This window comes from Microtus oregoni, unplaced genomic scaffold, assembly GCF_018167655.1.
Source record: "Microtus oregoni isolate MIOR12 unplaced genomic scaffold, Mior012 000045F_ref0000178, whole genome shotgun sequence".
Lineage (NCBI taxonomy): Eukaryota > Metazoa > Chordata > Mammalia > Rodentia > Cricetidae > Microtus > Microtus oregoni.
The window spans coordinates 10,737,407-10,761,719 of record NW_024543219.1 but is presented as its reverse complement, the minus strand read 5'-3'; the positions used below and the strand labels follow the sequence as shown (position 1 = coordinate 10,761,719).

The following is a 24,313-nucleotide window of genomic DNA, read 5'->3' as shown; positions in this document are numbered from 1 at the left end:
TATGGACAGGGAAACCCAGATGTCTGCTACCAAGTCAGACGTTAAGGACACTTGAATAATGTAGCATGTCAATCTAATTTTTTTATAAGAAAATTTGATAACTCATAGAAGTTATTTATTTTACATGTAGTGGGTTTATTTTTAAATGAATTAACAGGTTAATCTTTTAACTCTTAATATGTTATTTAGTAATAGGTACACATTACAAAGCTCCTTGAGCTCTCCATTGATATAGGACTCGGTCTCAAGATCGAAATTTGAAAACCCTGCTCTAAATATTACAATGCACACCCTTAACTTTTTATAATCTTCTCCTATCCTTCATTATATAGTTGTTAGATACAACTTATGGAGAATTATCTATTATATCCACATATGTAAACCTCACATTATGTATTTTTAAAAATGCAGAAATTATGTTTATCCATATATTACCTATGGTGTTCTTCATTCATTTCTGAAGAACTGAATTCAAGCTAGTTTGTTTTTCTACACACTGTAAAATGTTCTCAGGATTTCATGTAATCTAGGCATGCTTACTGGTTTTCTTTTATCCAGATAAATTTATTCCTTTGTTGCTCTTCAAGAATATTTCAATGGGGCTGGAGAGATGGCTCAGTGGTTAAGAGCATTGCCTGCTCTTCCAAAGGTCCTGAGTTCAATTCCCAGCAACCACATGGTGGCTCACAACCATCTGTAAAGAGGTCTGGCGCCCTCTTCTGGCCTTCAGGCATACAGACAGAATATTGTATACATAATAAATAAATAAATAAATAAATAAATAAATAAATAAATAAAAAGGGACATCGGCTGGATGGCAGAGAAGCTTTAAAAAAAAAAGAATATTTCAAGATAGGTGGTAGTGGCATACACCTTTAATCCCAGCACCTGGGAGGCAAAGGCAGGAGGATCTCTGAGTTCAAGGCCAGCGTGATCTACTAAGCAAGTTCTAGGACAGCTAGGACTACACAGAGAGACCCTGTCTCAAACAAAACAACACCAACAATTAAAAAATATTTATAGTAGTCGCAGGACTCAGAGCTGACAAGTTTGCCTTCCAGCATTCTAAGATGTTTCTGTGCTGTTGGCCTCCACATTTACCTGGATCCCATAAAGAAGAGGACAGCTAACATTGCAAAGATGATAGCTCCTATCGACCTGTCATCTGATTATCCAGTGTGTGCACGAAGGGATCAATGGGCAAATGCTAGACCATCACCTGGGCTTTAGCCTGACTCATTCCACTATTGAAATGGCCTAAACTCCAACTGCAGACTGTTGTTATCAGTTTGTATATCTACAGAAATCACAAAAATTATCAGTTATACTTTATGTGTGTGAAGCTAGGGTTGACAAATCTGTAAGGCAGTCTGAACTTTTAGATCTTAGAGCAAAATTTGCTCCCTACTCTTCTGAGCTCTCTATTTTGTAGAGGGTTAGAGCACAAGGTCTAAAAAAAGAAGGGGACACTTATGAATGTCAGCAAGAAGTACTAAGGAAACTAAATATTAGACACATGTAATCTTTCATACACATTAACTCATAAAAATCAGAGGAAGAGTACATAAAAGTAAAATGGCACATATTGTAAAGCTAAGCTACTCAAAAGAGAATTCTAGTTCTGTAGAGATTTTTATTCCCTTTTATGAGTAGTTCTTCCTTTTGAGTTTGATTAAATATATAAGGATCTTTTCACACATAAATTTTGCCATCATTTTCAGATATTTAAAACCCCCTTCAGAGGCTGGAGAGATGACTCACAGGTAAGAGCACTGACTGCTCTTCCAGAAGACACACATTTGATTCCCAGCACCCACATGAGACATATCTGGTTATAGGGGATCCAGTTCTCTCTTTGGACTCTGTGGGAACCAGGCACACACATGGTACACAAAGATGCAGATAAAATGCCATGCACACAAACCAACAAGAAATAAATCTAAACAATAACAAAACACTCCTTCAAGCTAGGTTACTATCTCGCACAAACACAAGCCAACGTTTTAAGTGCTTTCTAAGTGCAGCACACTGTAGTAGTATTTATGTGCATTTTCACTGCATCCTGACAGCAAACTTGTAAGGTGGTTACAACTCTTTTATTTTCTATTTTATGAGCACGTATGTCTGTGTGAGGGTACCAGATCACCTGGAATGGGAATTATAGACAGTTGTGAGCTGCCACGTGGGTGTTGGGAATTGAACACAGGTCCTCCGGAAGAGCTGTCAGTGCTCTGAACTGCTAAGCCATCTCTCCAGCCTGGTAGTTACTACTCAACCTCACAGGAACCCAGGAGATCAGCAGTATCTCATTTCCACCTCACAGATCAGACTTTTTTAAAAATTAACTTATAAGTAACAGTTGTTTCTGTATGAGTTTTTCACATATATCTTTTTTTTTGGTTGGTCCCTCCTCCCCTGCTTCTCCCATCTTCCTGTCATTATTTCTGTTGGACCCTTTGTTCCTTTACTTTCCCACTTCCATTTTTTTCTTTTGTCTCCTCTCATCCCTCCCTCACAACCTTTTTCCAGTCTCACAGACCTCTTTCTAGCTTCTAGGCCTTTATCCACATTTTTTACCATCTGGATTTGCATATTTAACAGTTAAAGGCTAGGATACCCATATGAAAGAGAACATACTGTATTTTTCTTTTTTAGGTTTGGTTACCAGCCTTAAAATGTTTTCCAAATTCCATCCATCTTACTGCAAACTTCATTTTTCTTTACAACTTAATAAAATCACATTTGTATATATGTATTTTTCATTATTTATTTACCTGTTGATGGATATCTAGGTTAATTGTATTTCCTTGCTATTGTAAAAAAAAAAAGCAGCCTTAAAACATGAATGGACAAGTGTCTCTGCAGTAGGATGTGGCATCTTTTGGGTGTAAGTCGAGAAGTGATGTTGCTGGATCATATGATAGATGTATTCTTTTGAGAGGACTCTACACTGATTAGCATATGGCTGTCAGTGTATAAGTGTTTCTCTTTCCCTACATCCTCTTCAGTATTTACTTGTCCTTTGTTTTCTTGATGATTACCATTCTTACCGAGGAGAGATGAAATCTCAAAGTAGTTTTAGTTTACATTTCTCCAATGGCTAGAGATGTTAAACACTCAAAAAACATTATTGACCGTTTTTATTTTTTTCTTTTGAAATTTCTGATCAGGTCATTGGTCCACTTATCACCCATCAGTTTTGTTTCTCTGGTATTTAATTCTTGCAATTTTTATATACTTTAGATATTAAATACATGTCTCAGGTATAACTGGCAAAGATTTTCTCCTGTCCTGTAGGCTGCTTGTTTTTTTCTGCTGAATTTCTTTTTCTGTGTAGAAGCTTTTTAATCTCACATGGTTCCCATTTGTCAGTTCTTAGTGCTACTTCCTGTTTAAGGGGGGTTCTACTCAGAAATTTGTTGCCTGTACCTATATCCTGAAGTGTTTCACTTATGTTTTCCTATAGCAATTTCCATGTTTTTAGCTTTAAATTAAGATCTCTGATCCAATTTGAACTGATTTTTGTCCAGGGTAAAAAAGATGGGTATAACTTCATTGTTCTATATGTGGATATACAGTTTTGCCGGAAGTCTCTTTTAGTGCATTGAAAAAAATAACTGTCAAAAATTAGATGTCCAGCCGGGCGGTGGTGGCGCACGCCTTTAATCCCAGCACTTGGGAGGCAGAGGCAGGCGGATCTCTGTGAGTTCGAGACCAGCCTGGTCTACAGAGCTAGTTCCAGGACAGGCTCCAAAGCCACAGAGAAACCCTGTCTCGAAAAACCAAAAAAAAAAAAAAAAAAAAAAAAATTAGATGTCCACAGCTATGTTGGTTTATCTTTGGGTCTTCTATTATATTCAACTGGTCTATGTGTTTGTTTTTATTTGAGTAGAGGAGTGTCATTATCACTATGGCTCTGTAGTATAATTTGTGATGAGGAAATGCGATGCCTCTGGCTGTGTTCTTTCTGCTTAGTTTTGTCTGCTTGATCTTTTGTGTTTACATATGAATTTTAGGATTGTTTTCTGTTTCCGTGAAGAATGTCATTGAAATTTTGATGAAGATTCCACTGAATCAGTAGATTGCTTTTGGTAGTGTAGTTGTTTTTACACCATAACTTCTGCTAATCCAGGAGCATAACACACCCCTCCCACCATCTGTCAGGTATTGCCTTTACTTTCTTTTGTCAGTGTCTTAAAGCTTTACAGTAGAGATCTTTCACTTCTTTCATTAGGTTTATTTTTAGATATTTTTTCTTTGAGGCTATTGTAAAGGCATGTTTTTGCTGATTCATCAAGTCTGTTGTTGATGAACATAGGTGCTACTGATTCGTGTATGCTGTGAAGGGGTTTACAGGTAAGATGAAGACATTTGAGCTCAGAGATGCTATTAACTGCCTAAAGTCACACTTAGGCGAAAACAGCTGCGTGGGTTTTCCTTACGTCTCTCTCAATCTCGTTTCCACGTTGTAGTTCCATTTAAAACACAATGTCTCTAAGGTCATTCTGTGGTAATTAAAAAAAAAAAACTCATCCAAAGAAAAAATATAAACATATCCAAAGGCATAACTAAACTTATTATTAATTTACAAATTTAAATAATTTGTTGCAAATAATCAGATGCTACAGAGGTGCACACAGGTTATAAAAACACATACAAATAAGTTGTGGGTAGGGAAGAATGAGATAAAAAAAGAAAGGCAGAACCGGAGCAAAAATTGATACAGTAAGCTCTGTAACAATTGATACAGTAAGCTCTGTAACAATTGATACAGTAAGCTCTGTAACAATTGAGCAGGGCTAGCTACTTAACTTGCTTTCGAACCTGAGACATACTAGCTTGAGAAAAGAATGTTAATCAGAGACTTTTTTTTTTTTTGGTGCTGAAAATGAAAAAAAAATCTTTTCTTGGGAACTCTATGTAGCTAATACTTCAAAAGCAATATACAATATCTATTGATGATTTTCATATAAAGATTTCTTTAAAAGTTTTCAATATTTCAATGCAACGCCCATCAAAATCCCAGCAAAATTCTTCAAAGACTTAACTTCATATGGGAAAGCAAAAAACCCCAGGATAGCCAAAACAATCCTGTACAATAAAAGAACTTCTGGAGGCATCACAATCCCTGACTTGAAACTCTATTACAGAGCTACAGTACTGAAAACAGCCTGGTACTGGCATAAGAACAGACAGGAGGACCAGTGGAACTGAATAGAAGACCCAGATATCAATCCATACATCTTATAACACCCGATCTTTGATAAAGAAGCAAAAAATACCAAATGGAAAAAAGAAAGCATATTTAACAAGTGGTGCTGGCATAACTGGGTATCAACATGTAGAAGAATGAAAATAGACCCATATCTATCACCATGCACAAAACTCAAGTCCAAATCGATCAAAGACTTCAACATAAAGCCAGCCACACTGAACCTTATAGAAGAGAAAGTGGGAAGTACACTTGAACGCATTGGCACAGGGAACCACTTCCTAAATAGAACCCCAGCAGCACAGACACTGAGAGAAACAATTAATAAATGGAACCTCCTGAAACTGAAAAGCTTCTGTAAAGCAAAGGACACAGTCAACAAGACAAAACGACAGCCTACAGAATGGGAAAAGATCTTCACTAACCTCACATCAGACAAAGGTTTGATCTCCAAAATATATAAAGAACTCAAGAAATTGGACACCAAAAGATCACATAATCCAATTTAAAAAAATGGAGTACAGACCTAAACAGAGAACTCTCAACAGAGGAATCTAAAATGACTGAAAGACACTTAAGGAAATGTTCAACATCCTTAGTCATCAGAGAAATGCAAATCAAAACAACTCTGAGATTCCATCTTACACGTGTAAGAGTGACCAATGATGTGGGAGTGATTTCTTATTAATAAAGAAACTGCCCAGACCCATTTGATAGGCCAACCCTTAGGTAGGCGGAGTAAACAGAACGGAATGCTGGGAGAAAGAAGCTGAGTCAGGGAGTCGCCATGATTCTCCCACTCCAGACAGACGCAGGTTAAGATCATTCCTGGTAAGCCAGCTCGTGGGCTACACAGATTAATAGAAATGGGTTAGATCAATATGTAAAAGCTAGCCAATAAGAAACTAAAACTAATGGGTCAGGCAGTGTTTAAAAGAATACAGTTTCCGTGTAATTATTTCGGGTAAAGCTAGCTGGGTGGCGGGACACAGCCCGCTGCTCCGTATTTCAACAGACCAAGATCAAAAACACTGATGACAACTTATGCTGGAGAGGTTGTGGGGAAAAGGGAACACTTCTGCATTGCTGATAGGAATGCAAGCTGGTACAACCCCTTTAGATGTCAGTGTGGCAATTTCTCAGAAAATTAGGAAAAAGCTTTCTTTAAAACCCAGTAATACCACTTTTGGGTATATATCCAAAGGATGCTCAATCGTGCCACAAGGACATGTGCTCAACTATGTTCATAGCAGCTTTGTTTGTCATAGCCAGAACTTGGAAACAACCTAAATGCCCCTCAATCGAAGAATGGATAGGAAAAATGTGGTATATTTACACAATGGAGTACTACACAGCAGAAAAAAATAGCGACATCTTAAGTTTTGCAGGCAAATGGATGGAGCTAGAAAACATTATTTTGAGTGAGGTAACCTAGACACAGAAAGACAATTATCACATGTACTCCCTCATAGGTGGTTTTTAAACATAAAGCAAAGAAAGCCAGCCTACAAACCACAATCCCAGACTACTTAGACAACAATGAGGACACTAAGAGAGACTGACATTGATCTAATCTACATGGGAAGTAGAAAGTAGAAAACGACAAGATCTCCTGAGTAAATCTGGAGCATGGGGACCTTGGTAGAGAACTGTAGGGGGACGGGGAGAGGTAGGGAGGGAAGCAGAGAAAAATGTAGAGCTCAATAAATATCAATAAAAAAAATGTATAAAAAATAAAAAATAAAATAAAAAATTAAACTAGAAAAAAGTTTTCAAATATTTATTTACTTATTAATGTATGTGTGCTCAAGCATGATTAAAATCAAAAACACCAATGATAGCCTTTGCTGGAGAGGTTGTGGAGGAAGGGGTACCCTCATCCATTGCTGGTGGGAATGCAAACTTGTGCAACCACTTTGGAAAGCAGTGTGGCAGTTTCTCAGGAAATTCGGGATCAACCTACCCCTGGACCCAGCAATACCACTCTTGGGAATATACCCAAGAGAGGCCCTATCATACAACAAAAGTATATGCTCAACTATGTTCATAGCAGCATTGTTTGTAATAGCCAGAACCTGGAAACAACCTAGATGCCCTTCAACGGAAGAATGGATGAAGAAAGTATGGAATATATACATATTAGAGTAAAAAACAAAGACTTCTTGAATTTTGCATACAAATGGATGGAAATAGAAAACACTATCCTGAGTGAGGTAAGCCAGACCCAAAAAGATGAACATGGGATATACTCACTCATATTTGGTTTCTAGCCATAAATAAAGGACATTGAGCTTATAATTCATGTTCCTAGAGAAGCTAAATAAGAAGGTGAATCCAAAGACAAACACATAGGCATCCTCCTGAATATTAACCTTCATCAGGCGATGAAAGGAGACAAAGACAGAGACCCACATTGGAGCACCGGACAGAAATCTCAAGGTCCAAATCAGGAGCAGAAAGAGAGGGAGCACGAGCAAGGAACTCAGGACCGCGAGGGGTGCACCCACACACTGAGACAATGGGGATGTTCTATCGGGAACTCACCAAGGCCAGCTGGCCTGGGTCTGAAAAAGCATGGGATAAAACCGGACTAGCTGAACATAGCGGACAATGAGGAATACTGAGAACTCAAGAACAATGGCACTGGGTTTTTGATCCTACTGCACGTACTGGCTTTATGGGAGCCTAGGCAGTTTGGATGCTCACCTTACAAGACCTGGATAGAGGTGGGCGGTCCTTGGACTTCCCACAGATCAGGGAACCCTGATTGCTCTTCGAGCAGATGAGGAAGGGGGACTTGATCGGGGGAGGGGGAGGGAAATGGGAGGCAGTGGTGGGGAGGAGGCAGAAATCCTTAATAAATAAATAAATTAAAAAAAAACAATAAGGCAAAAAAAAGATTAAAAAAAATAAAAAATAAAATAAAAAATTAAACTAGAAAAAAAGTTTTCAAATATTTATTTACTTATTAATGAATGTGTGCTCAAGCACAAATACCAAGGCACATGCATGAAAATAAGAGGACAAATTGTGGGAGTTAATTCTCTCTTCCCACCATGGAGATATGGGGATCAAATTCAGGTTGTCAGGCTTGGCATCTAGCACTTTCCAGGACAAGTCTTCTTTATTTTTATTTATATGACAGTAGTTGTGTGTGAATGTACACCACATACGCACAGCTACATGCAGAGGACAGAAAAGGGCATCAGTCTCCTGGAGCTGGTTCTGAGCAGTGACGTGGAACTGAGAATAAAACTCAGGTTCTCAGAAAGAGCAACAAGTGTTCTTTACCGCTGAGCCATCTCTCCAGTCCATGGAACCAACTTTTCTTATAAGAAAATTCTTTTAAATCTCTTGATGTAGGCCAAAGCATGATGTTTGTCACAGTCTAGGATAGAAGAGACAACTAATCCATCGCAAAGCTACAGTGATCTGGATCAAGTTGAACATAAATACATATTAGAAGGTGGAACAGATTATATAACTTTTAGGTCGTATTTCTGACCTACCAGCTTGTGAATAAAATAGGTGAGATTTATTCTGACAGGTACCTAGAGTACAGGAACTTCAGGTCAGAGTCATCTTGGTGGAAAAGCACAGAGAGAAAAATTGGTAACTTGTTATGGAAGTTAACAGAACTAAAAATGACAAACATCTGATTTTCAGATTTCTTCTGAGTTAAGCTGACAGAGATAATATCTAATTATCACTGATGTGTAAGTATACCATACATAAGACATGGCTGTAATCTAAACCTAAATTTTCCTTGTTTTTAAGTATTTACTTTTTAAGATAAGTGTATGTGTATTTTGTGTGTGTGTGCTCTTTGTGCAAGTGTCTGTTGAGAACAGAGGCACTGGATCCTCCTGGGGCTTTATTTGTGAGCTGCCTGACAAGGGTGCTGGGAATTGAACTCTGGTCCTCTGCAGGAGCAGCATGTATTCTGAGCCACTGTGCCACAGCCTCTCCCTGTTTTTGTTAAATAAGGGGTGTTGCTACAATATTATAAGGTTATAGAAAACTGCCAAAATAGTTTTTGGAAACATATTGTTCTACCTGTATTAGTTTGTAAAAGAATGAAGTGTTTACAGTTTAAATACACATATAGATAAAGAACAAGGTGGCAGCCTTAAATATATGAGGAAGAGAAAAAAAACAGTGAAGGCACAGAAATAAATTATCGAACTATAGGTAACTTTTTTTTTTTTTTTTTAACTAGCAGAACACAGCCCAGGTTGGCCTCAAACTAACAGACCAACTTAAACCTGTCTCCCAAATGCTGGGATTAAAGGCATGTGCTACCATCCCTGGCTCCCCATAACTACTGTTTTAAAAGCAAGTAAAAGTTCTCTTTGCAAAAGAGAATCAAACAACAGCACTGTTGTAGCTGCTCAACATACAAATTAAGTAATAAAAAAATAGAACATAAAAGACTTTTATATGCTCTGTAAATGGAGTTGTAGATGCACTTAACAATCCTGCTGCAATGCTGTGATGAAAAGTAACAATTTAGAGGTTGAAATTTTAGAAATGACTTCAAGGGCTATCCAACAAGAGTTAAATTTGATCTCCTTTTGTTATCTTATTGCTCTAGCTAGAACATCAAGTACTATCTTGAATAGATATGGAGAGAGTGAACAGCCTTGTCTTGTTCCTGATTTCAGTGTGATCACTTTGACTTTCTCTTGATTTAGTTTGATGTTGGCTGTTGCTTGCTGTATATTGCCTTTATTATGCTTAGGTATGTTCCTTGTATCCCTGCTCTCTCCAAGACCTTTATCATGAAGGGATGTTGTATTTTGTCAAAGGCTTTTTCACTATCTAATGAGATGATCTTGTGTTTTTTCTTTCAGTTTGTTTATTTGGTGGATCACACAGACAGATTTTCATATGTTGAACCATCCCTGCATCTCTGGGATGAAGCCAATTTGGTCATGGTGGATGATTTTTCTGATGTGTTCTTGGATTTGGTTTGCCAGTATTTTATTGAGTATTTTTGAATCCATGTTCATAAGTGAGATTGATCTGTAATTATCTTAATTGTGTCTTTGTGTGGTTTGGGTATCAAAGTAACTATCACCTCAGAAAAAGAGTTTGGCAATGTTTCTTTTGTTTCTATTGTGTGGAATAATTTGAGGAGTATTGGTATTAGCTCTTCTTTGAAGTTCTGGTAGAATTCTGCACTGAAACCATTTGGTCCTGGGCTTTTTGTGGTTGGGAGACTTTTGATGACTTTTTATTTCCATAGGGGTTATAGGCAATCTAATTTGTTTACCTGGTCTTGTTTTAATTTTGGGATATGGTACTTATACAGAAAATTGTTCATTTCCTTTAAATTTTCCAATTTTGTGGAGTACAGGTTTTTAAAGTATTTTCTCATTGTCTGCTGTTATATCCCCCTTTTCATTTCTGATTTTGTTAATTTGGATATTCTCTGTCTTTTGGTTAGTTTGGATAAAGGTTTTGTTCATTTTCTTGAAGAACCAACTCTTTGTCTCATTGATTCTTTGCATCGTTTTGTTTCTGTTTTACTGATTTCAACCCTCAATTTGATTATTTCCAGTCATCTACTTACTCCTCCTGGGTGAGTTTACTTCTTTTTGTTTTAGAGCTTTCAATTGTTCTGTTAATTCACTAGTGTGGGATTTCTCTAGTTTTTTCACGTATGCATTTAGTGGTATGAACTTTCCTCTTATCATTGCTTTCCTTGAGTCCCATATGTTTGGATATGTTATGCCATCATTTTCATTGAATTCTAGGAAGTCATTAACTTCTTTATTTCTTCCTTGACCCAGTGGTGATTCAGTTGAGCATTGTCAAATTTCCATCAGTTTATGGGCTTTCTGCAATTAGGGTTGTTGAATTCTAACTTTAAACAATGGTGATACGATAAGATACAGGGGGTTATTTCAAGTTTTTGTATCTTTTGGGGTTTGCCTTGTTACCGAGTATGTGGTCGATTTTAGAGAAGATTCCCTTGGTTTGTGTTTTCTTTATTGCCTCTATGTCAGTTTTTAAGTCTTGAGCTGTTTCCTTCACCTGTTTGATTGCTTTTTCTTGGTTTTCTTTAAGGGTTTGTTGATCTCTTCCATTTTTTTTGTCTTTTCTTCCATTTCTTTAAGAGAATTTTTCATTTCTTCCTTAAGGGCCTCAATTATCTTCATAAAGTCATTTTTAGTGTTGTTTTCTTCTGCTTCATCTGTGTTGGGACATTCATGTCTTCTTGCTGTAGAACCACTAGTTTCTGGTGTTGCTGTATTGCTCTTTGTGTTGTTTAGTATAATCTTACCTTCTTGTCTACCCACCTCTTCCTCCAATTTGTATGGGTGAACCCTGTGCTTCAGGGGGTCCTTCTTCTTATTGGTGTGGCTGGGGGCTGTGACTCTGTTGAATGCTCCTTCAGGTCCAGGCAGGGCTGAGCCCCCAGGTATAGATGGGCTCAAGGCTCAGGTGGTCACTCCTCCAGATGCCAATGGGGCTGAGGCTGGGGTTCTGGTGATTGAATAGTTTCTGGAGGCTTCTGTTTTCACCATGGCTACACTGTGTCCCAGTGCAACCTGGTCCCATGGCAGGGTGGGAGCATAAATTTTTAATAACGTGAGAAAATTCTTTGCTACTTCATGGTGGAGGAAGGAAGGCATAAAGTTATATTTACTCTGAGTTCTAAATATAAGTATCATGGTAACATTATTGCTGCATGTTTGTTTCACTGCTGGGGATGGAACCAAGGCCAAGTATACTGAGCTACATGCAGTCCACTGCTACTTCCTTTAAAGTTGTAAAATTATATGCTTTCATATTCGCAAGTTTTAACACTCAGCGTGGAGAGAGGACTGCTGGTCTGGTGGAAATAAAACCAGCTAGTGAACAATATTAGACGAAGCTAAAACAAAACAAACAAAAATACCAAAAAAAAAACAACTTTTACCCAAAGTGCTATCTGAAAATTTCTTCCAATCCTCTAATAAGTCATCTATAGACTATGCTAAACATGATGATAAATATAATAACAGCTGCTGGGCAGTGGTGACACATTCAGGAGGCAGAGGCAGGGGGATCTTTGTGAGTTCAAAGCCAGCCTGGTCTACAGAGTGAGTTCCAGGACAGCCAGGGCCACACAGAGAAACCCTGTCTCAAAAATAAAAAAAAGATAATAATAGCTAATAGTGCTGGTTCAGATGCTGTGATTTCCCACACATTACTGTCTTATCATTATAGCACTGCTATGGAAGAGAGTTACAGAGAGTTAACAACCCTGAGTTAGTAAAACCCAGGTAGCATGATCCTAGAGCTTCAGTTACTCCTGCTCTAATTGTCTTACCCATGTTAGTTCATGAGACAGATGTGTACATTCGAAAACATGACAAAGATACAAAAGGGAAAGCGGCCGGGCAGTGGTGGGGCATGCCTTTAATTCCAGCACTCGGGTAGCAGAGGTAGATGGATCTCTGTGAGTTCGAGGCCAGGCTGGTCTACAAGAGCTAGTTCTAGGACAGGCTCCAAAGCTACAGAGAAACCCTGTCTTAAAAAACAAAAAAAAAAGGGGGGGGGAGGGAAGCGGCTTTGTTTTACTGAAAACCTACACACAAACACACACACACACACACACACACACACACACACACACACAAAATGGTAGCTCATAGAAAATGAGAATAATTCCTAGGGAACCCAGAACTTCAGTCTGATAGTCAGTCTTTTTGGACTTGATTCTGGAGATGGAGAGAAATGGCTGAATTTAATTAGGTCTTTGAGGCCGGGGAAGAGAGAAATACAGAGAGCACTAGGAAACGAAAAGGCCTTCTTTCTGGGTCAGGCAAGTGGCATACCATGTGCCATTTGAAAACAAAGCACTTGAGATCTGGCTGAGAGATCATTATTACAAATTGTGCAAAGGAAGAAGAATAGAAAGAAGAAAGCAAAAGACCAAGTCTGAGTTTTAGAAAACATTATCAGGGAGAGCAAAACAGCTGAAGAGGTAATGGCTTGATAAACATTGATTGTCTGAAAAGACCATTGCTGAATTTTGCTACAGGAGAACAAAAACTCCTACAAATAAGCCTAGTGTTTTTACAAGGAGCAAGTAAAACCAAGATGATGTGTTGCCTGAATGAAGCAGAGATTCTTCTGGGACTGTGATTCTAAAGTCTGGACACACACACACACATTTCTCTAGGTATCTAGCAATTTTAGTTTGGTTTTACATAATGTTCTGAATGTAGTTGTTAGTCTGAGAAGACAAATTGTCAAAGTTCCCCGGAATATATACATCCCACACCTCAATATCCACACATCTACAAACCTACACTCAATGTCACACACATATTGTGGTAAACACTCACTATCCAATGACACTGTCAGTTATCTTCAATAGTAGAAACTTCCATGACTCTTTATTAGTGAATTAACATTTATGTATTTTTCAAAACAAGAAAAATAAGAAACAAGGCATGACTGTTTCAAGTATCATATAGATAAGGCATGGACTTAGTATAGAGTGAAGTAACACTTCCAAACCCTCCATGGCATATCCACACTGATAACTCAAGTGTATGTCCACATTATCTGCTAGGTTTGTTTCATGGCAAACTACTGCTTTTACTAGACAAAGTCTTAAGTTCTCTCTACAGCTTTATAAGATGCTTTATATTTTTTAGAACATGCCTTGATTTTTATTACTTAAAAAGCTTCATATTCATTTATTTTCTGATTCTGTGTTTGTGCCTTCAACATGTTCATTAATTTCTGTTCCTTAATACAGAGGCATGCTTGAACCTTTCTCAGACACACTTGGTCTACTGGAGCCAGCAGAAGCCCCGGTGAGGTGTTTCTATGTTTTATACAAGTTCATGAGGGCTTTAGGTCTTACCAGCACCAAACCCTTGAGGGCACACATCACGTGTGGATTTTGGGGCTTTCTCAACCTTGTTATAAAGGTAAATGATCCTCTAGTTTTGCTGGAGGCTATATTGTAGGAAAGCCTATGACGCATGTCAAATGCTGGACCATCCTGAGTATTTCTGAGAATTGACCCCAGAGAGTATAAGATGCTTTTTGATTCATTCATTCATATTTGTTTTAGTTTAGTTCCTCTCATCAGCCTCTAATGCAGGGTCACAAAAAATACTCAAATTATTGTTTGGTAAGAGCCTAAGTTTGGTCTGGAGAGATGGCTTACCTGTTGAGGGCTAAGGATCACAACCAAAACTCGAATACCTTTTAATTGTTACAACGATTTTTTCATGCTAAAAATGTGACTGCCCTCAGAGTACTTTTTCAAAGAAGCAGCACAAATTTCTCATTAAAATATGATGTATAGGATTAAAATTTGAAATTAGACTTACCTTTGATTCGAGGTAGACATTTGCTGATGACATTTTTGTAATTTTGCATATGTAACTAACTAAAGAGATGGCACAAAGAATAAACAAGCTATCATTAATTAATGCTCGAACAAACACAGTCCATTTCAACTGATTTTCTGGGACATCTCCATGGACTAGCATTGCACAGGTCAAGTTCACTGCTAAGAAGAGGAAGCTTGCCAGTATAAAGCCCAAGTGCAGTAGAATTCTGAAAGAAAGCAAAGTGTGGTGTTTATAAAACCATTGAGAATTCAGTGTTTTTTCAGATGCAAGAATTCTTTCAGCCTAAATTACTTATAATTTCATTAAACATGAATTTAATAACCTCTCAGAGTTACTTTATGTCTACCATTATGAACTGCATAAATGAACTATTTCAAAATGGCACAGTTTCTAAAGCATTACTTTAGAAATAATCTCATGTAAAGACTGACCCGTGGAATTGAAGAAAATATTGAATCATTTTAACACCATTTCATTTTTATAACTACTGAGCGCATTTGCATTGACCTTTGCATTCTAATAATTATCAGTTTTTAAAAATCTGTCTAGCAAATTAAAATGCTGTGTCTAATTAATTTCACCACAGTATTATTTTTTTTCTTGTTTTGTTATTTCAGGACAAGGTTTTTCTGTGTGGCACTGGCTGTCTGGAACTCACTCTGTAGATAAAACTGGCCTTGAACTCAGAGATCTGCCTGCCTCTGCCTCTGGAGTGCTGGGATTAAAGGCCAGCCACAGTATTTTTTTTTTTTTTTTTTTTTTTTGGTTTTTCGAGACAGGGTTTCTCTGTGGCTTTGGAGCCTGTCCTGGAACTAGCTCTTGTAGACCAGGCTGGTCTCGAACTCACAGAGATCCGCCTGCCTCTGCCTCCCGAGTGCTGGGATTAAAGGCGTGCGCCACCACCGCCCGGCCAGCCACAGTATTTTAAGAGCTATGGGAAATGTGTTTTGAATAATGTTTGAACCTATGACCTGATTATCTATAGTAAACATAGTTTTCAAACTTAACCAAAAAAGAAGATAGGAACAGAACACATAGTTTCCAAGCACTTACACAAAATTCTTGTATGGTGTGACCATCTGTACCAATTAACAGTTACCTGCTCTCTTGTGGAAATAATCCCAGGTCAAAGACATTTGTACCCCCAAATTAAGTATGTATGGTGTAGCAATTCACTTAGCATTCTAGCATCTTCTATTTTGGATTGCTTTCAGCAACGAACATCATAAACTGTCTGCCCTTAGAGATAATTTATAGAATTTAATTAAATTAATCTGTTATTGGTAAGAAAAAGACTGTTGAATATACAAGCAAAAAATTTAGTTTAAAAAATTTTAGTTACATTAAAAAACATTTTTTGAGAGGCTTTTGCTATGCAGCCCAAATTGTCTTCCTCTTTCAGTTCCCCATTGTTGGGACTATAGCGTGTGCTATCACACTTAGTGAAGTGTTAAACCAAATAATAGAATAATTACACAGTTTTAAATCCAAAAGTGACCTTAAAATTAGAATAGTTTAGGAAGCCAAAGCATAGAAGAATTAAGTGAGCTAGAACTGGGTCTGAAACTCATGTCTCTTGACTCATTTACTGTTTGCTCTGTTGAGATTAATCAGTGCAGAAACTGTTGAGCTCAGGACACTCTGTATACACTAGCTTTTTTTATGTAGAGTCAGAAAGGGGGAGAGAGAAGACAGGATAGTAAAGGGAGAGGGGATGAAGGGGAGGAAGAGGGAAGGAGGGAATAGGTATGGGCATCATGGCTCTCACAGCAGAAGGGAGAAAATGAACTGCTGGACTTACTCCTTTGAACCAATCTAATGACTTAATTTCCTATAAGACTGCCTAGGCGCCCTCAGCAATTCCTTCCTTTTACCTTTATCAACCACTTGTCAAAAATATTTACTTAGGGGGCCTGGAGAGATGGTTTAGCAGCTAAGAGCACTGGCTGCTCTTCCAGAGGATCTGGTTATTTTATTTTATTTTTTAAAAGAAAACAAACTATCTTCTTTCATTTTACATACCAGTTCCTGTTCCCACTCCCCCCTCCCATTCTCTCTACCTTTCCCCCACCCTACAACCTATCCACTCCTCAGAGAGGGTAAGGCACATTGCTTTGGGGAAGGTCCAAGGCCCTCCCACCTATAATCTAGGCTGAGCAAGGTATCTATTCAAAGAGAATGGGTTCCAAAAAAGCCAGTATGTGCAGTAGGGATAAATCCTGGTGCTACTGTCAGTGGCCCCAGCCATACAACTGTCACCCATATTGAGAGGGTCTAGTTTGGTCCTATGCTTGTTCCTTCCCTGTCCAGCTGTCGTTGGTGAGCAAGGATCTGCGTTTGATTTCCAGCACCCACATGACAGCTCATAGCTGTAACTCATACATGCGATATATACAGCTATACAGACAAAACACCATATTATGTATGTATGTATGTATGTATATATATATATAGTAAATAAGTAAATTAGAATAACTACTTATATCTTTTAGGTACGAAGCATTAATATTAATGAATTAATCCTTTAGATCTTTTAGGCAGTAAACTTGATACTCATGAAACTTACTTGTGCTTGTCAAGTTCAGTGGCACATCTGACTTTACATATAACCTATAAAGAGAGTATAAAAAGAGTTTTGAGAATATATGTAACACAGAATTATTCAGTTTATTTTGACTTTGTGCTTCAAGTTAATGTAGCTGTAAAGTTCAATGCTTTCAGTTGTATTATTGTGAAACAAAACCAGGCATCCAAATACTTAAGTTTCTACCTTAAACATCCAACAAAGTTATTTTAGTTTAAATATGTATTGAACTTTTGTTATGAAGCAGATTATATGCTATATGGTTTGCCATGTATCCTAAACGCTTTCTTAAAAAGTGTAGTTTAATTTTTAATTTTATGTGCATGGGTGTTTTGCCTGCATGTGTGTCTGTGTGCCATGTGTGCTCCTGGCAACTTTAAAGACCAGAAGACATTAGACCTATGAACTGGAGTTACAGAGTTTTGTGAGTTAATGGGAGGTATGTGTGCTGGAACTGAACCCAGGACCTCTGGAAGAGCAGGCAGTGCTCTTAACTGAGCCATCTCTCTAGCCCCTACCTTAAACTTTTTATTAGTCTTGTTTTGTTCTAAAATAGAGTTTGTTACTTAGTATCAATATGGTTATGGTCATTTATTATCCAAAGATCATTTCCTTACCAGTGAATTTAAACCTTATTTTTTAGATAATGGGGAGGAACTAAATTTTTTTTTTTTTGAGACAGCTTTGGCTGTCCTGGAACACTACAGAGACAAAGCTGGCCTTGAACTCATGGAGATCTACCTGCCTCTGCTTCCTGAGTGTTGGGATTAATCCCAGCCATTAAACCTGGCTAGGATTGAAGGTTTTTATCAAGATATTCCAAAGCATGGGATTTCACTAATCCGGTATTAACATGTAGGTCTGCACAGAGGGAACACAAAACAGAACCAGTTACAAGATCACTGAAATACGGTACGAATTTTGGTGGTTTGGAGAGGAAAACAAAATACAAAATGTTATAGCCAAAAATATTTGAAATACTCAGGAAGTTACTGATTTCATTCAAATATTTCTTGGGCACTTATTACTACTCCATTTCCGTTGATATGGTGTCATGTCCCCGTAACCCCAGCACTTAGGAGGCAGAGGCAAAGGCAGAATGGTGCAGGATTTTAGGTTAGCCTGGGTTACATGATTAGATTGTCTCAAAACAAAGACAAAGGAACACAAAACAATGGGGAAACTCAGATACCTATGTTAGGTGCCATAGACTCATAAATATAATTACTGCTTGCATTTTGAAGGACCTCATTGCATGAGAGATCTATATCTACTTTGACATATTATGGTACAAAGGTGAAGGTGCTGTTATAAAACTTAGAGAGAGAGTAATGACCCAGGACAGAGAAAGAGATGAGGAAAAACTATAAAGAGCAAGGCAGGGCTTCTCAAAGGAACCACGTAATGAAAGGTAAATAAGTGGGCACTAAGCAGATGAATGTTGAGGTCTAGCCATAGCTACTGCATTTGCCTAACATGCCACCGTGTACCAAAAGCTCAGTGTATGGCATAGTCTGAAATCCTACCCCATTAGTCACCAGATTGGACAACTTCTATCCTTCTCAGACTGTCCATTTTCTGTTCTCCTTACCACAGTGGGCTATTTCACGAGCCTTTGAATTGATTTCTCTAAGACCATAGCTAACTCCATCCACTTCTTTAGTAGGAGACAATCCCTCCCTTTCATCACCTTTCCTGTTCTGGGTCCAAGTAATTTAATTTTGAAATTGTGGTAAAAAATATATAGAGAAAATGAAAATTACAATGTCACCATTAAAAATATCTGCTCTAGTGGCATTAAGTAAACTCACACAGCTACGCAACCATCACCATTAGCCTCCACAACCTTTCCATTTTTCCAGTCTGTTAGAAAAACTTCCCATTCTTTCTCTTCCAGTCTCTCACAACTATAAATGTAGCTCTGTTTATAAAACTAGACTCATCCAGTATTAACCCTCTGTGCCTGACTTATTCCACTTAGCAGAAGTGATTTTAAGATTCATGTGTCAATTTCCTTCTTAAGATTATGTAGATGTAGCCGGGCAGTGGTGGCGCACGCCTTTAATCCCAGCACTCGGGAGGCAGAGACAGGCGGATCTCTGTGAGTTCGAGACCAGCCTGGTCTACAAGAGCTAGTTCCAGGACAGGCTCCAAAACCACAGAGAAACCCTGTCTTGAAAAACCAAAAAAATAAAAAAAATAATAATAAAAGATTATGTAGATGTGTATACACACATACACATATATGCATTTACTCATTGGAGAGGTAGGTGGCATCGACATTTTTTTTTTCATTTTTTTTCTACCTGTCCTCTCACCTCCCTTCTGCCTCATTCCCAGCCCACCCTCCATCCACTCCTCCAATGGGTATGGGCTCCCATGGGGAATCAACAAAGTCTGGCACATTAAGTTGGGGCGGGACCAAGTCATTACATTTTTGTCTTTTGTGAATAATGCTGCTGTGAATACCTATGTTTTATGTAAAATTTTAAGATATCATTTAGTAGTAAGCTGCGTGTTTACTGCTAACTACCTCATTTAACATATCCTTTGAAAATTAAATTCACATATAACCGCACACAATTGAAATATTTTAAGTTTAAAGATTTATTTTATGTGTTTGTTTTCATGCCTGTCTGTGCAGGGCTATAGAGGCTAGAAGAGGGCATTGGAGCCCCTGGAACCAGAGTTGTTACAGTTGTGAGCCACCACATGGTCCTGGGTCCTCTGTAGGAGCAGCAAGTGCTGTTAACTGGTGAGCTACCTCTCCAGCTCCATTAGTCAAAAATTCAATGTTGAAATAATAGTATTTTAAGTAGTTTTTAGTTTTTCATTTTTTTGTATGCATGTTTTTCCTGTATGTATGTCTGTGAGCCATGTATATGCCTGGTGCTTATAGAGATCAGAAGTGGGCACTGAAACCCTTGGAACTGGAGTTCTAGATGGTTGTGAGCTTCTATATGGGTGGTTGGCACAGCCCCTGGGTCCTCTGTCAGAGCAACAAGTGCTCTTACCTACGAAGCCATCTCTCCAGCCAGTACTTTTTGAGATAACGTGTCACTATGTATCCCTGACTGGCCAGAACTCTCTATACAGACTAGGCTCACTGGAAACACAGAAATCCATCTGCTTCTGCATTCTAAGTACTAGGATTAAAGGTAGATATAACACTATTATGCAATGTTCAGACCTTATTAATATTTTTTAGTTTCTGAATAATGTCTTTATGGTAAAAAATCAGAAAATATGCATTAAATACATTTCATGTTTAGTCTTTCACTTTTATTTAAATTTATCTCGTGTACATGTGGGCATGTGGGTTCTATGATACACATATGATCAAGGGATATCCTACTGGAGTCTGTTTTCTCCTTCCATGTGGGTTCTATGATACACATATGATCAAGGGATATCCTACTGGAGTCTGTTTTCTCCTTCCATGTGGATTCTGGGGACTCAATTCACGTCGCTTGGTTTGGTGGCACACATCTTTACCTCCTAGCCATCTGGCTTTGTTTAATCTCCTTTAATCTATTATACCTTTGTCTTTTATAATTTCACTTAGCATTCCAGTGGCTCTTCTGCCTACCTCGTTAGCATATCCACTTGTTGAATGCTTCTCCACTTTGGATTTATCTGCTGTTTACTTACAACTTGATTTATGCTTTTCAGCTGGAATGTCACTGAAGTGATAATGAAGTAAGTACCCTTTTATCAGTGACTCATGATGGTGTTTTGTTCAATTCCTATGTTGCTAATTTTGATTAACTAGCTGAGGTAATATCTGTATGGTTTTCCCACTGTTGTTAACTACTTTCTACATTGTAACTAATAAGTATTATATGGAGAAGTATTAAAAAACTATGCAATTATTTATTCTTCAAAGCTTATTCACTAGCTTTAGTATCTACAAATGATTCTTGTCTGAGTGAATTAAAGTAGAGCACTGTCTTTGTAAATCTCATTCCAGGAAAAAAATGCACCCATTTTAATATATGAAAGGTCTTTTACATTTAATACGTGAAATTGTGTCCCATCTAATATTCTTTTAGCTTCCTGCCTTCAATCTTATGATCCATCATTCTGAAAAGTTTACAACTTCTGAATAAAAGCATCAATTTTATACATCTTTATGCCTTTGTATATATTTTTACCTTATCTGGAACATGCTTTCATGATGATGTAACAAATATCACCTCATTCTAAGGACTACCAACATACCACACTCTAAAATGTCTGATTAAGTGCCTCAGGGAAAGAGATCTGCTTTATGTCATTGCATTACTAACCAAAAATCCATGGAATTTGTCATATTTACATGCTTGAGAAAAGTCATAATTTACTTACATTTGTAGCCTCACTTTCTAGCAAAAAGTTCAGAGATTTTCAGAAAATATGTTTTAAAATGATTAATAAATTCAGGTTAAAGCTTATACTTTGGTATTATGGGGAGTATGGAAGAGCATGCAATGACTGGAGATATTGAAGCTGGAAGACAGCGGTCATCTAATCAGAATCCTTATATAAAATGCTAGGGGAGTAGGTTTTAACCCATTACAAACTGTAATATGATTTTTGTTTGGGTGATTCTTCCATAACCACAGAAAATGGAGTGAAATGGGCTATACATTTTTTTCATTAAAAACCATTGATAAGACTGAATCTACTAAACGATGTTCTCAGGTTAAAAAGGTTTTCTAACAGTTCTGGCTTCCCTGGAACTGACTCTGTAGGCCAAGCTGGCCTCAAACTCACAGAGATCAGCCTGCCTCTGCCTTTTGAGTGTTGGGATTTAAGGTGTGCACCATCACTGCCTGACAAAAATTCAACTTTTAAAATCTAATTCATTTATTTGTGTATATGAGTGTGTGGGCATGCATGTGCCATGACATGTGTGTGGAGGTTGGAGGAGTTGTAGAGTTGTTTCCTTCCACCAAGCGGGTTCTGGGAATTGAACTCAGGTGGTCAGTCTTGGTACCTTTACCTGCTGAGCCATTTGCCACTGCTGTTACCAGGAAAAGAAATATTAGAATGAGAGACTGACTAATAAAAGAAATTGATTAGATTATGGGCTCCACTTTTATTTTTAAAGTTTATTACGTTTATACAGATACAAAGTCAGTGAGTTTTGGAATATGTGATGTAAAGTACAGACACCTGCAGAAGTGACAACTGAAGCTCTAGCAATAGATATTCGAAGAACAAAGATGAGAAGTAAACCTGTGGTATCTTGTATTTAACAGTCAGGATTTAAAAAGCACAATGTAGAACTAGAGAACTCAGCCAAGAAGAGAAACAAAGCACGTATAGAAAACAGCAGGATAGTTTAAAGTTAAAGGGAAGTATAGCCCTGGTAATTCCATGAAAAGTGAAAAATACTTAAGAAAATAGCATTTGCTTGGGTGACTTGTATGTCTTTACTAAAATCTTCCAAAGAAGAGTTTTCAGGGTAATGACAGAGCAGTTCAAGAAGTTTACAAAATACAATCACAGAGGTAGTGAGCATAGATGGATAACTGAATTTAATACAAATTAGATAATGTGTTGGGAGACAATTTTCTATGAATATCTCTTTGTGCATGGTTTAGACCTTCTGAGCAGTAAGTAATACGTATAGTAAACATCTTTGAAAGGTAGAGATAGTTTAAAACTTAAAGACACATTTCTTAACTAGTAGGATAAGGGAGGATGTTTCTTTGCCTGAGGACATTTCTGGAGAGTAAAGCCTTTTTCTGGTGGCAGTCTGCTTATATTCATTTTCTCCTGTTGCTTTATCTATTTCTTCCCTTCAGATTCCACTGTAGCACACCTTGCTGCATGTGCAGATAATTTTAGCTCCTCACAGTGTAGCCCTATGAACTGGAGCCTAGAAATCTGATATAAAGTCCTGCTCGGGTAGCTGTTTTTTAAAAGCCTGGAGTAATAAATAACCCTTTTCTCTAACCTATGAGTCTAATGTTTCTTTTGCCATAGTATACAAACAGTGACAGGTACTCTTATATTTTAAGCAGGGTAAAAAGACCCTTCATGTTCTGATCTAAAATCCTTTTGTAGAAATGAACTGAATAGAAAGGGTGAGGCAGAGGTGGATGAGGATGAGGAAAGCAGCTTGAGCTTGCTCAAGAAGACTGTAGTAGAGCATTTCAGCTGAAGAAAGAAAAACAATTCTGATTCAAGAAGGAAGAAAAACTTAGAAGTCTACGCAACACTGAAATAATTTATAAACCATGTCTTTATTAAAAACATTTGGGGCTGGAGAGATGGTGCACTGGTTAAAGTTACTTGTCATGGGACCTGCATGTTCTCTCCTGCATAGTTAAAGGAGAGAACAGGTTCCTGAAGATTGTCCTCTGACCTCCACGTATGTGTTGTTACATGCTTACCCATACACAGATATATGTCTACATACAAATGAGTAAATGTAATTAAAAAATGATGCTACAGATTGAGACATTTTGATACAAAGAAGGATGAGGAAAACTGGCAAATGGATTCTATTTTATCTTTCTATAAAAGCATATATATTTTCAATATAAAAGTGTATTCTGGGGAAAATGTTAGATTTAAGTACTTGAAACACAGAGACGATCAATAGAAATGTTTAAAAAATATTAACATGCAGAAATTCACTTGACAGCAGGAATAGCCAAGCATGATTTGTTGACTTTGAAATTGAAATAGTCTAGCAGGAAAAAAAAGAATGTTATTATAGAATGTTCAAGTTTAACTAGACTGCATTCTCATGTATTGATTTAGAATTGTAAGCTGTGGGAACTGTTCTAGAGCAAGAGCTCCTTCTGATGTCTGCACTAGTCTGGCAGACCAAAATATCAAGAGATGAAGAATAAAATGGAATGAGAAAGAAGGTGTAAAAGGATCAAAAGGGTGAGGGTGGAAAACAGATAAATGAACTGAAAAAGTCTTGGAGAAAAAAAAACAACACTAGTCAGAAAGAACAGCTCTGTTGTAAAGAACTGTCTCAAGGTATGGTCATGTTAATGGATAGCTTAAATGGTAAGAGAAAAATTCTGGGACTGAAGCTTTTGGTGGGCTAACAACATGGGCTTTGAAAATGCTCCTCTATCAAAGGAGACAAGCAAGACAAAAGCGCTGACTCACCCAAGGAGGTACAGGCTATCATTATACCCA

The 24,313-nt window shown here is 37.7% G+C and overlaps 1 protein-coding gene across 2 annotated transcripts in view; it reads right to left on the bottom strand.

The window, feature by feature from the left end:
- The window catches only part of Gpr137c (G protein-coupled receptor 137C), a 62,740-nt gene that overhangs the window by 21,574 nt on the left and 16,853 nt on the right, over positions 1-24,313 (bottom strand). The window contains exons 2-3 of one of the 2 annotated variants that reach the window (XM_041634074.1): positions 17,147-17,190; positions 14,557-14,785 (exon numbers count right to left, since the gene is read on the bottom strand). The exons of the other annotated variant lie outside the window; for it this stretch is intronic. Of the exons in view, the coding sequence (XP_041490008.1) occupies positions 14,557-14,785; positions 17,147-17,190 (273 nt within the window). The remainder of the gene's footprint in view (positions 1-14,556; positions 14,786-17,146; positions 17,191-24,313) is intronic. 2 annotated transcript variants of the gene reach the window in all.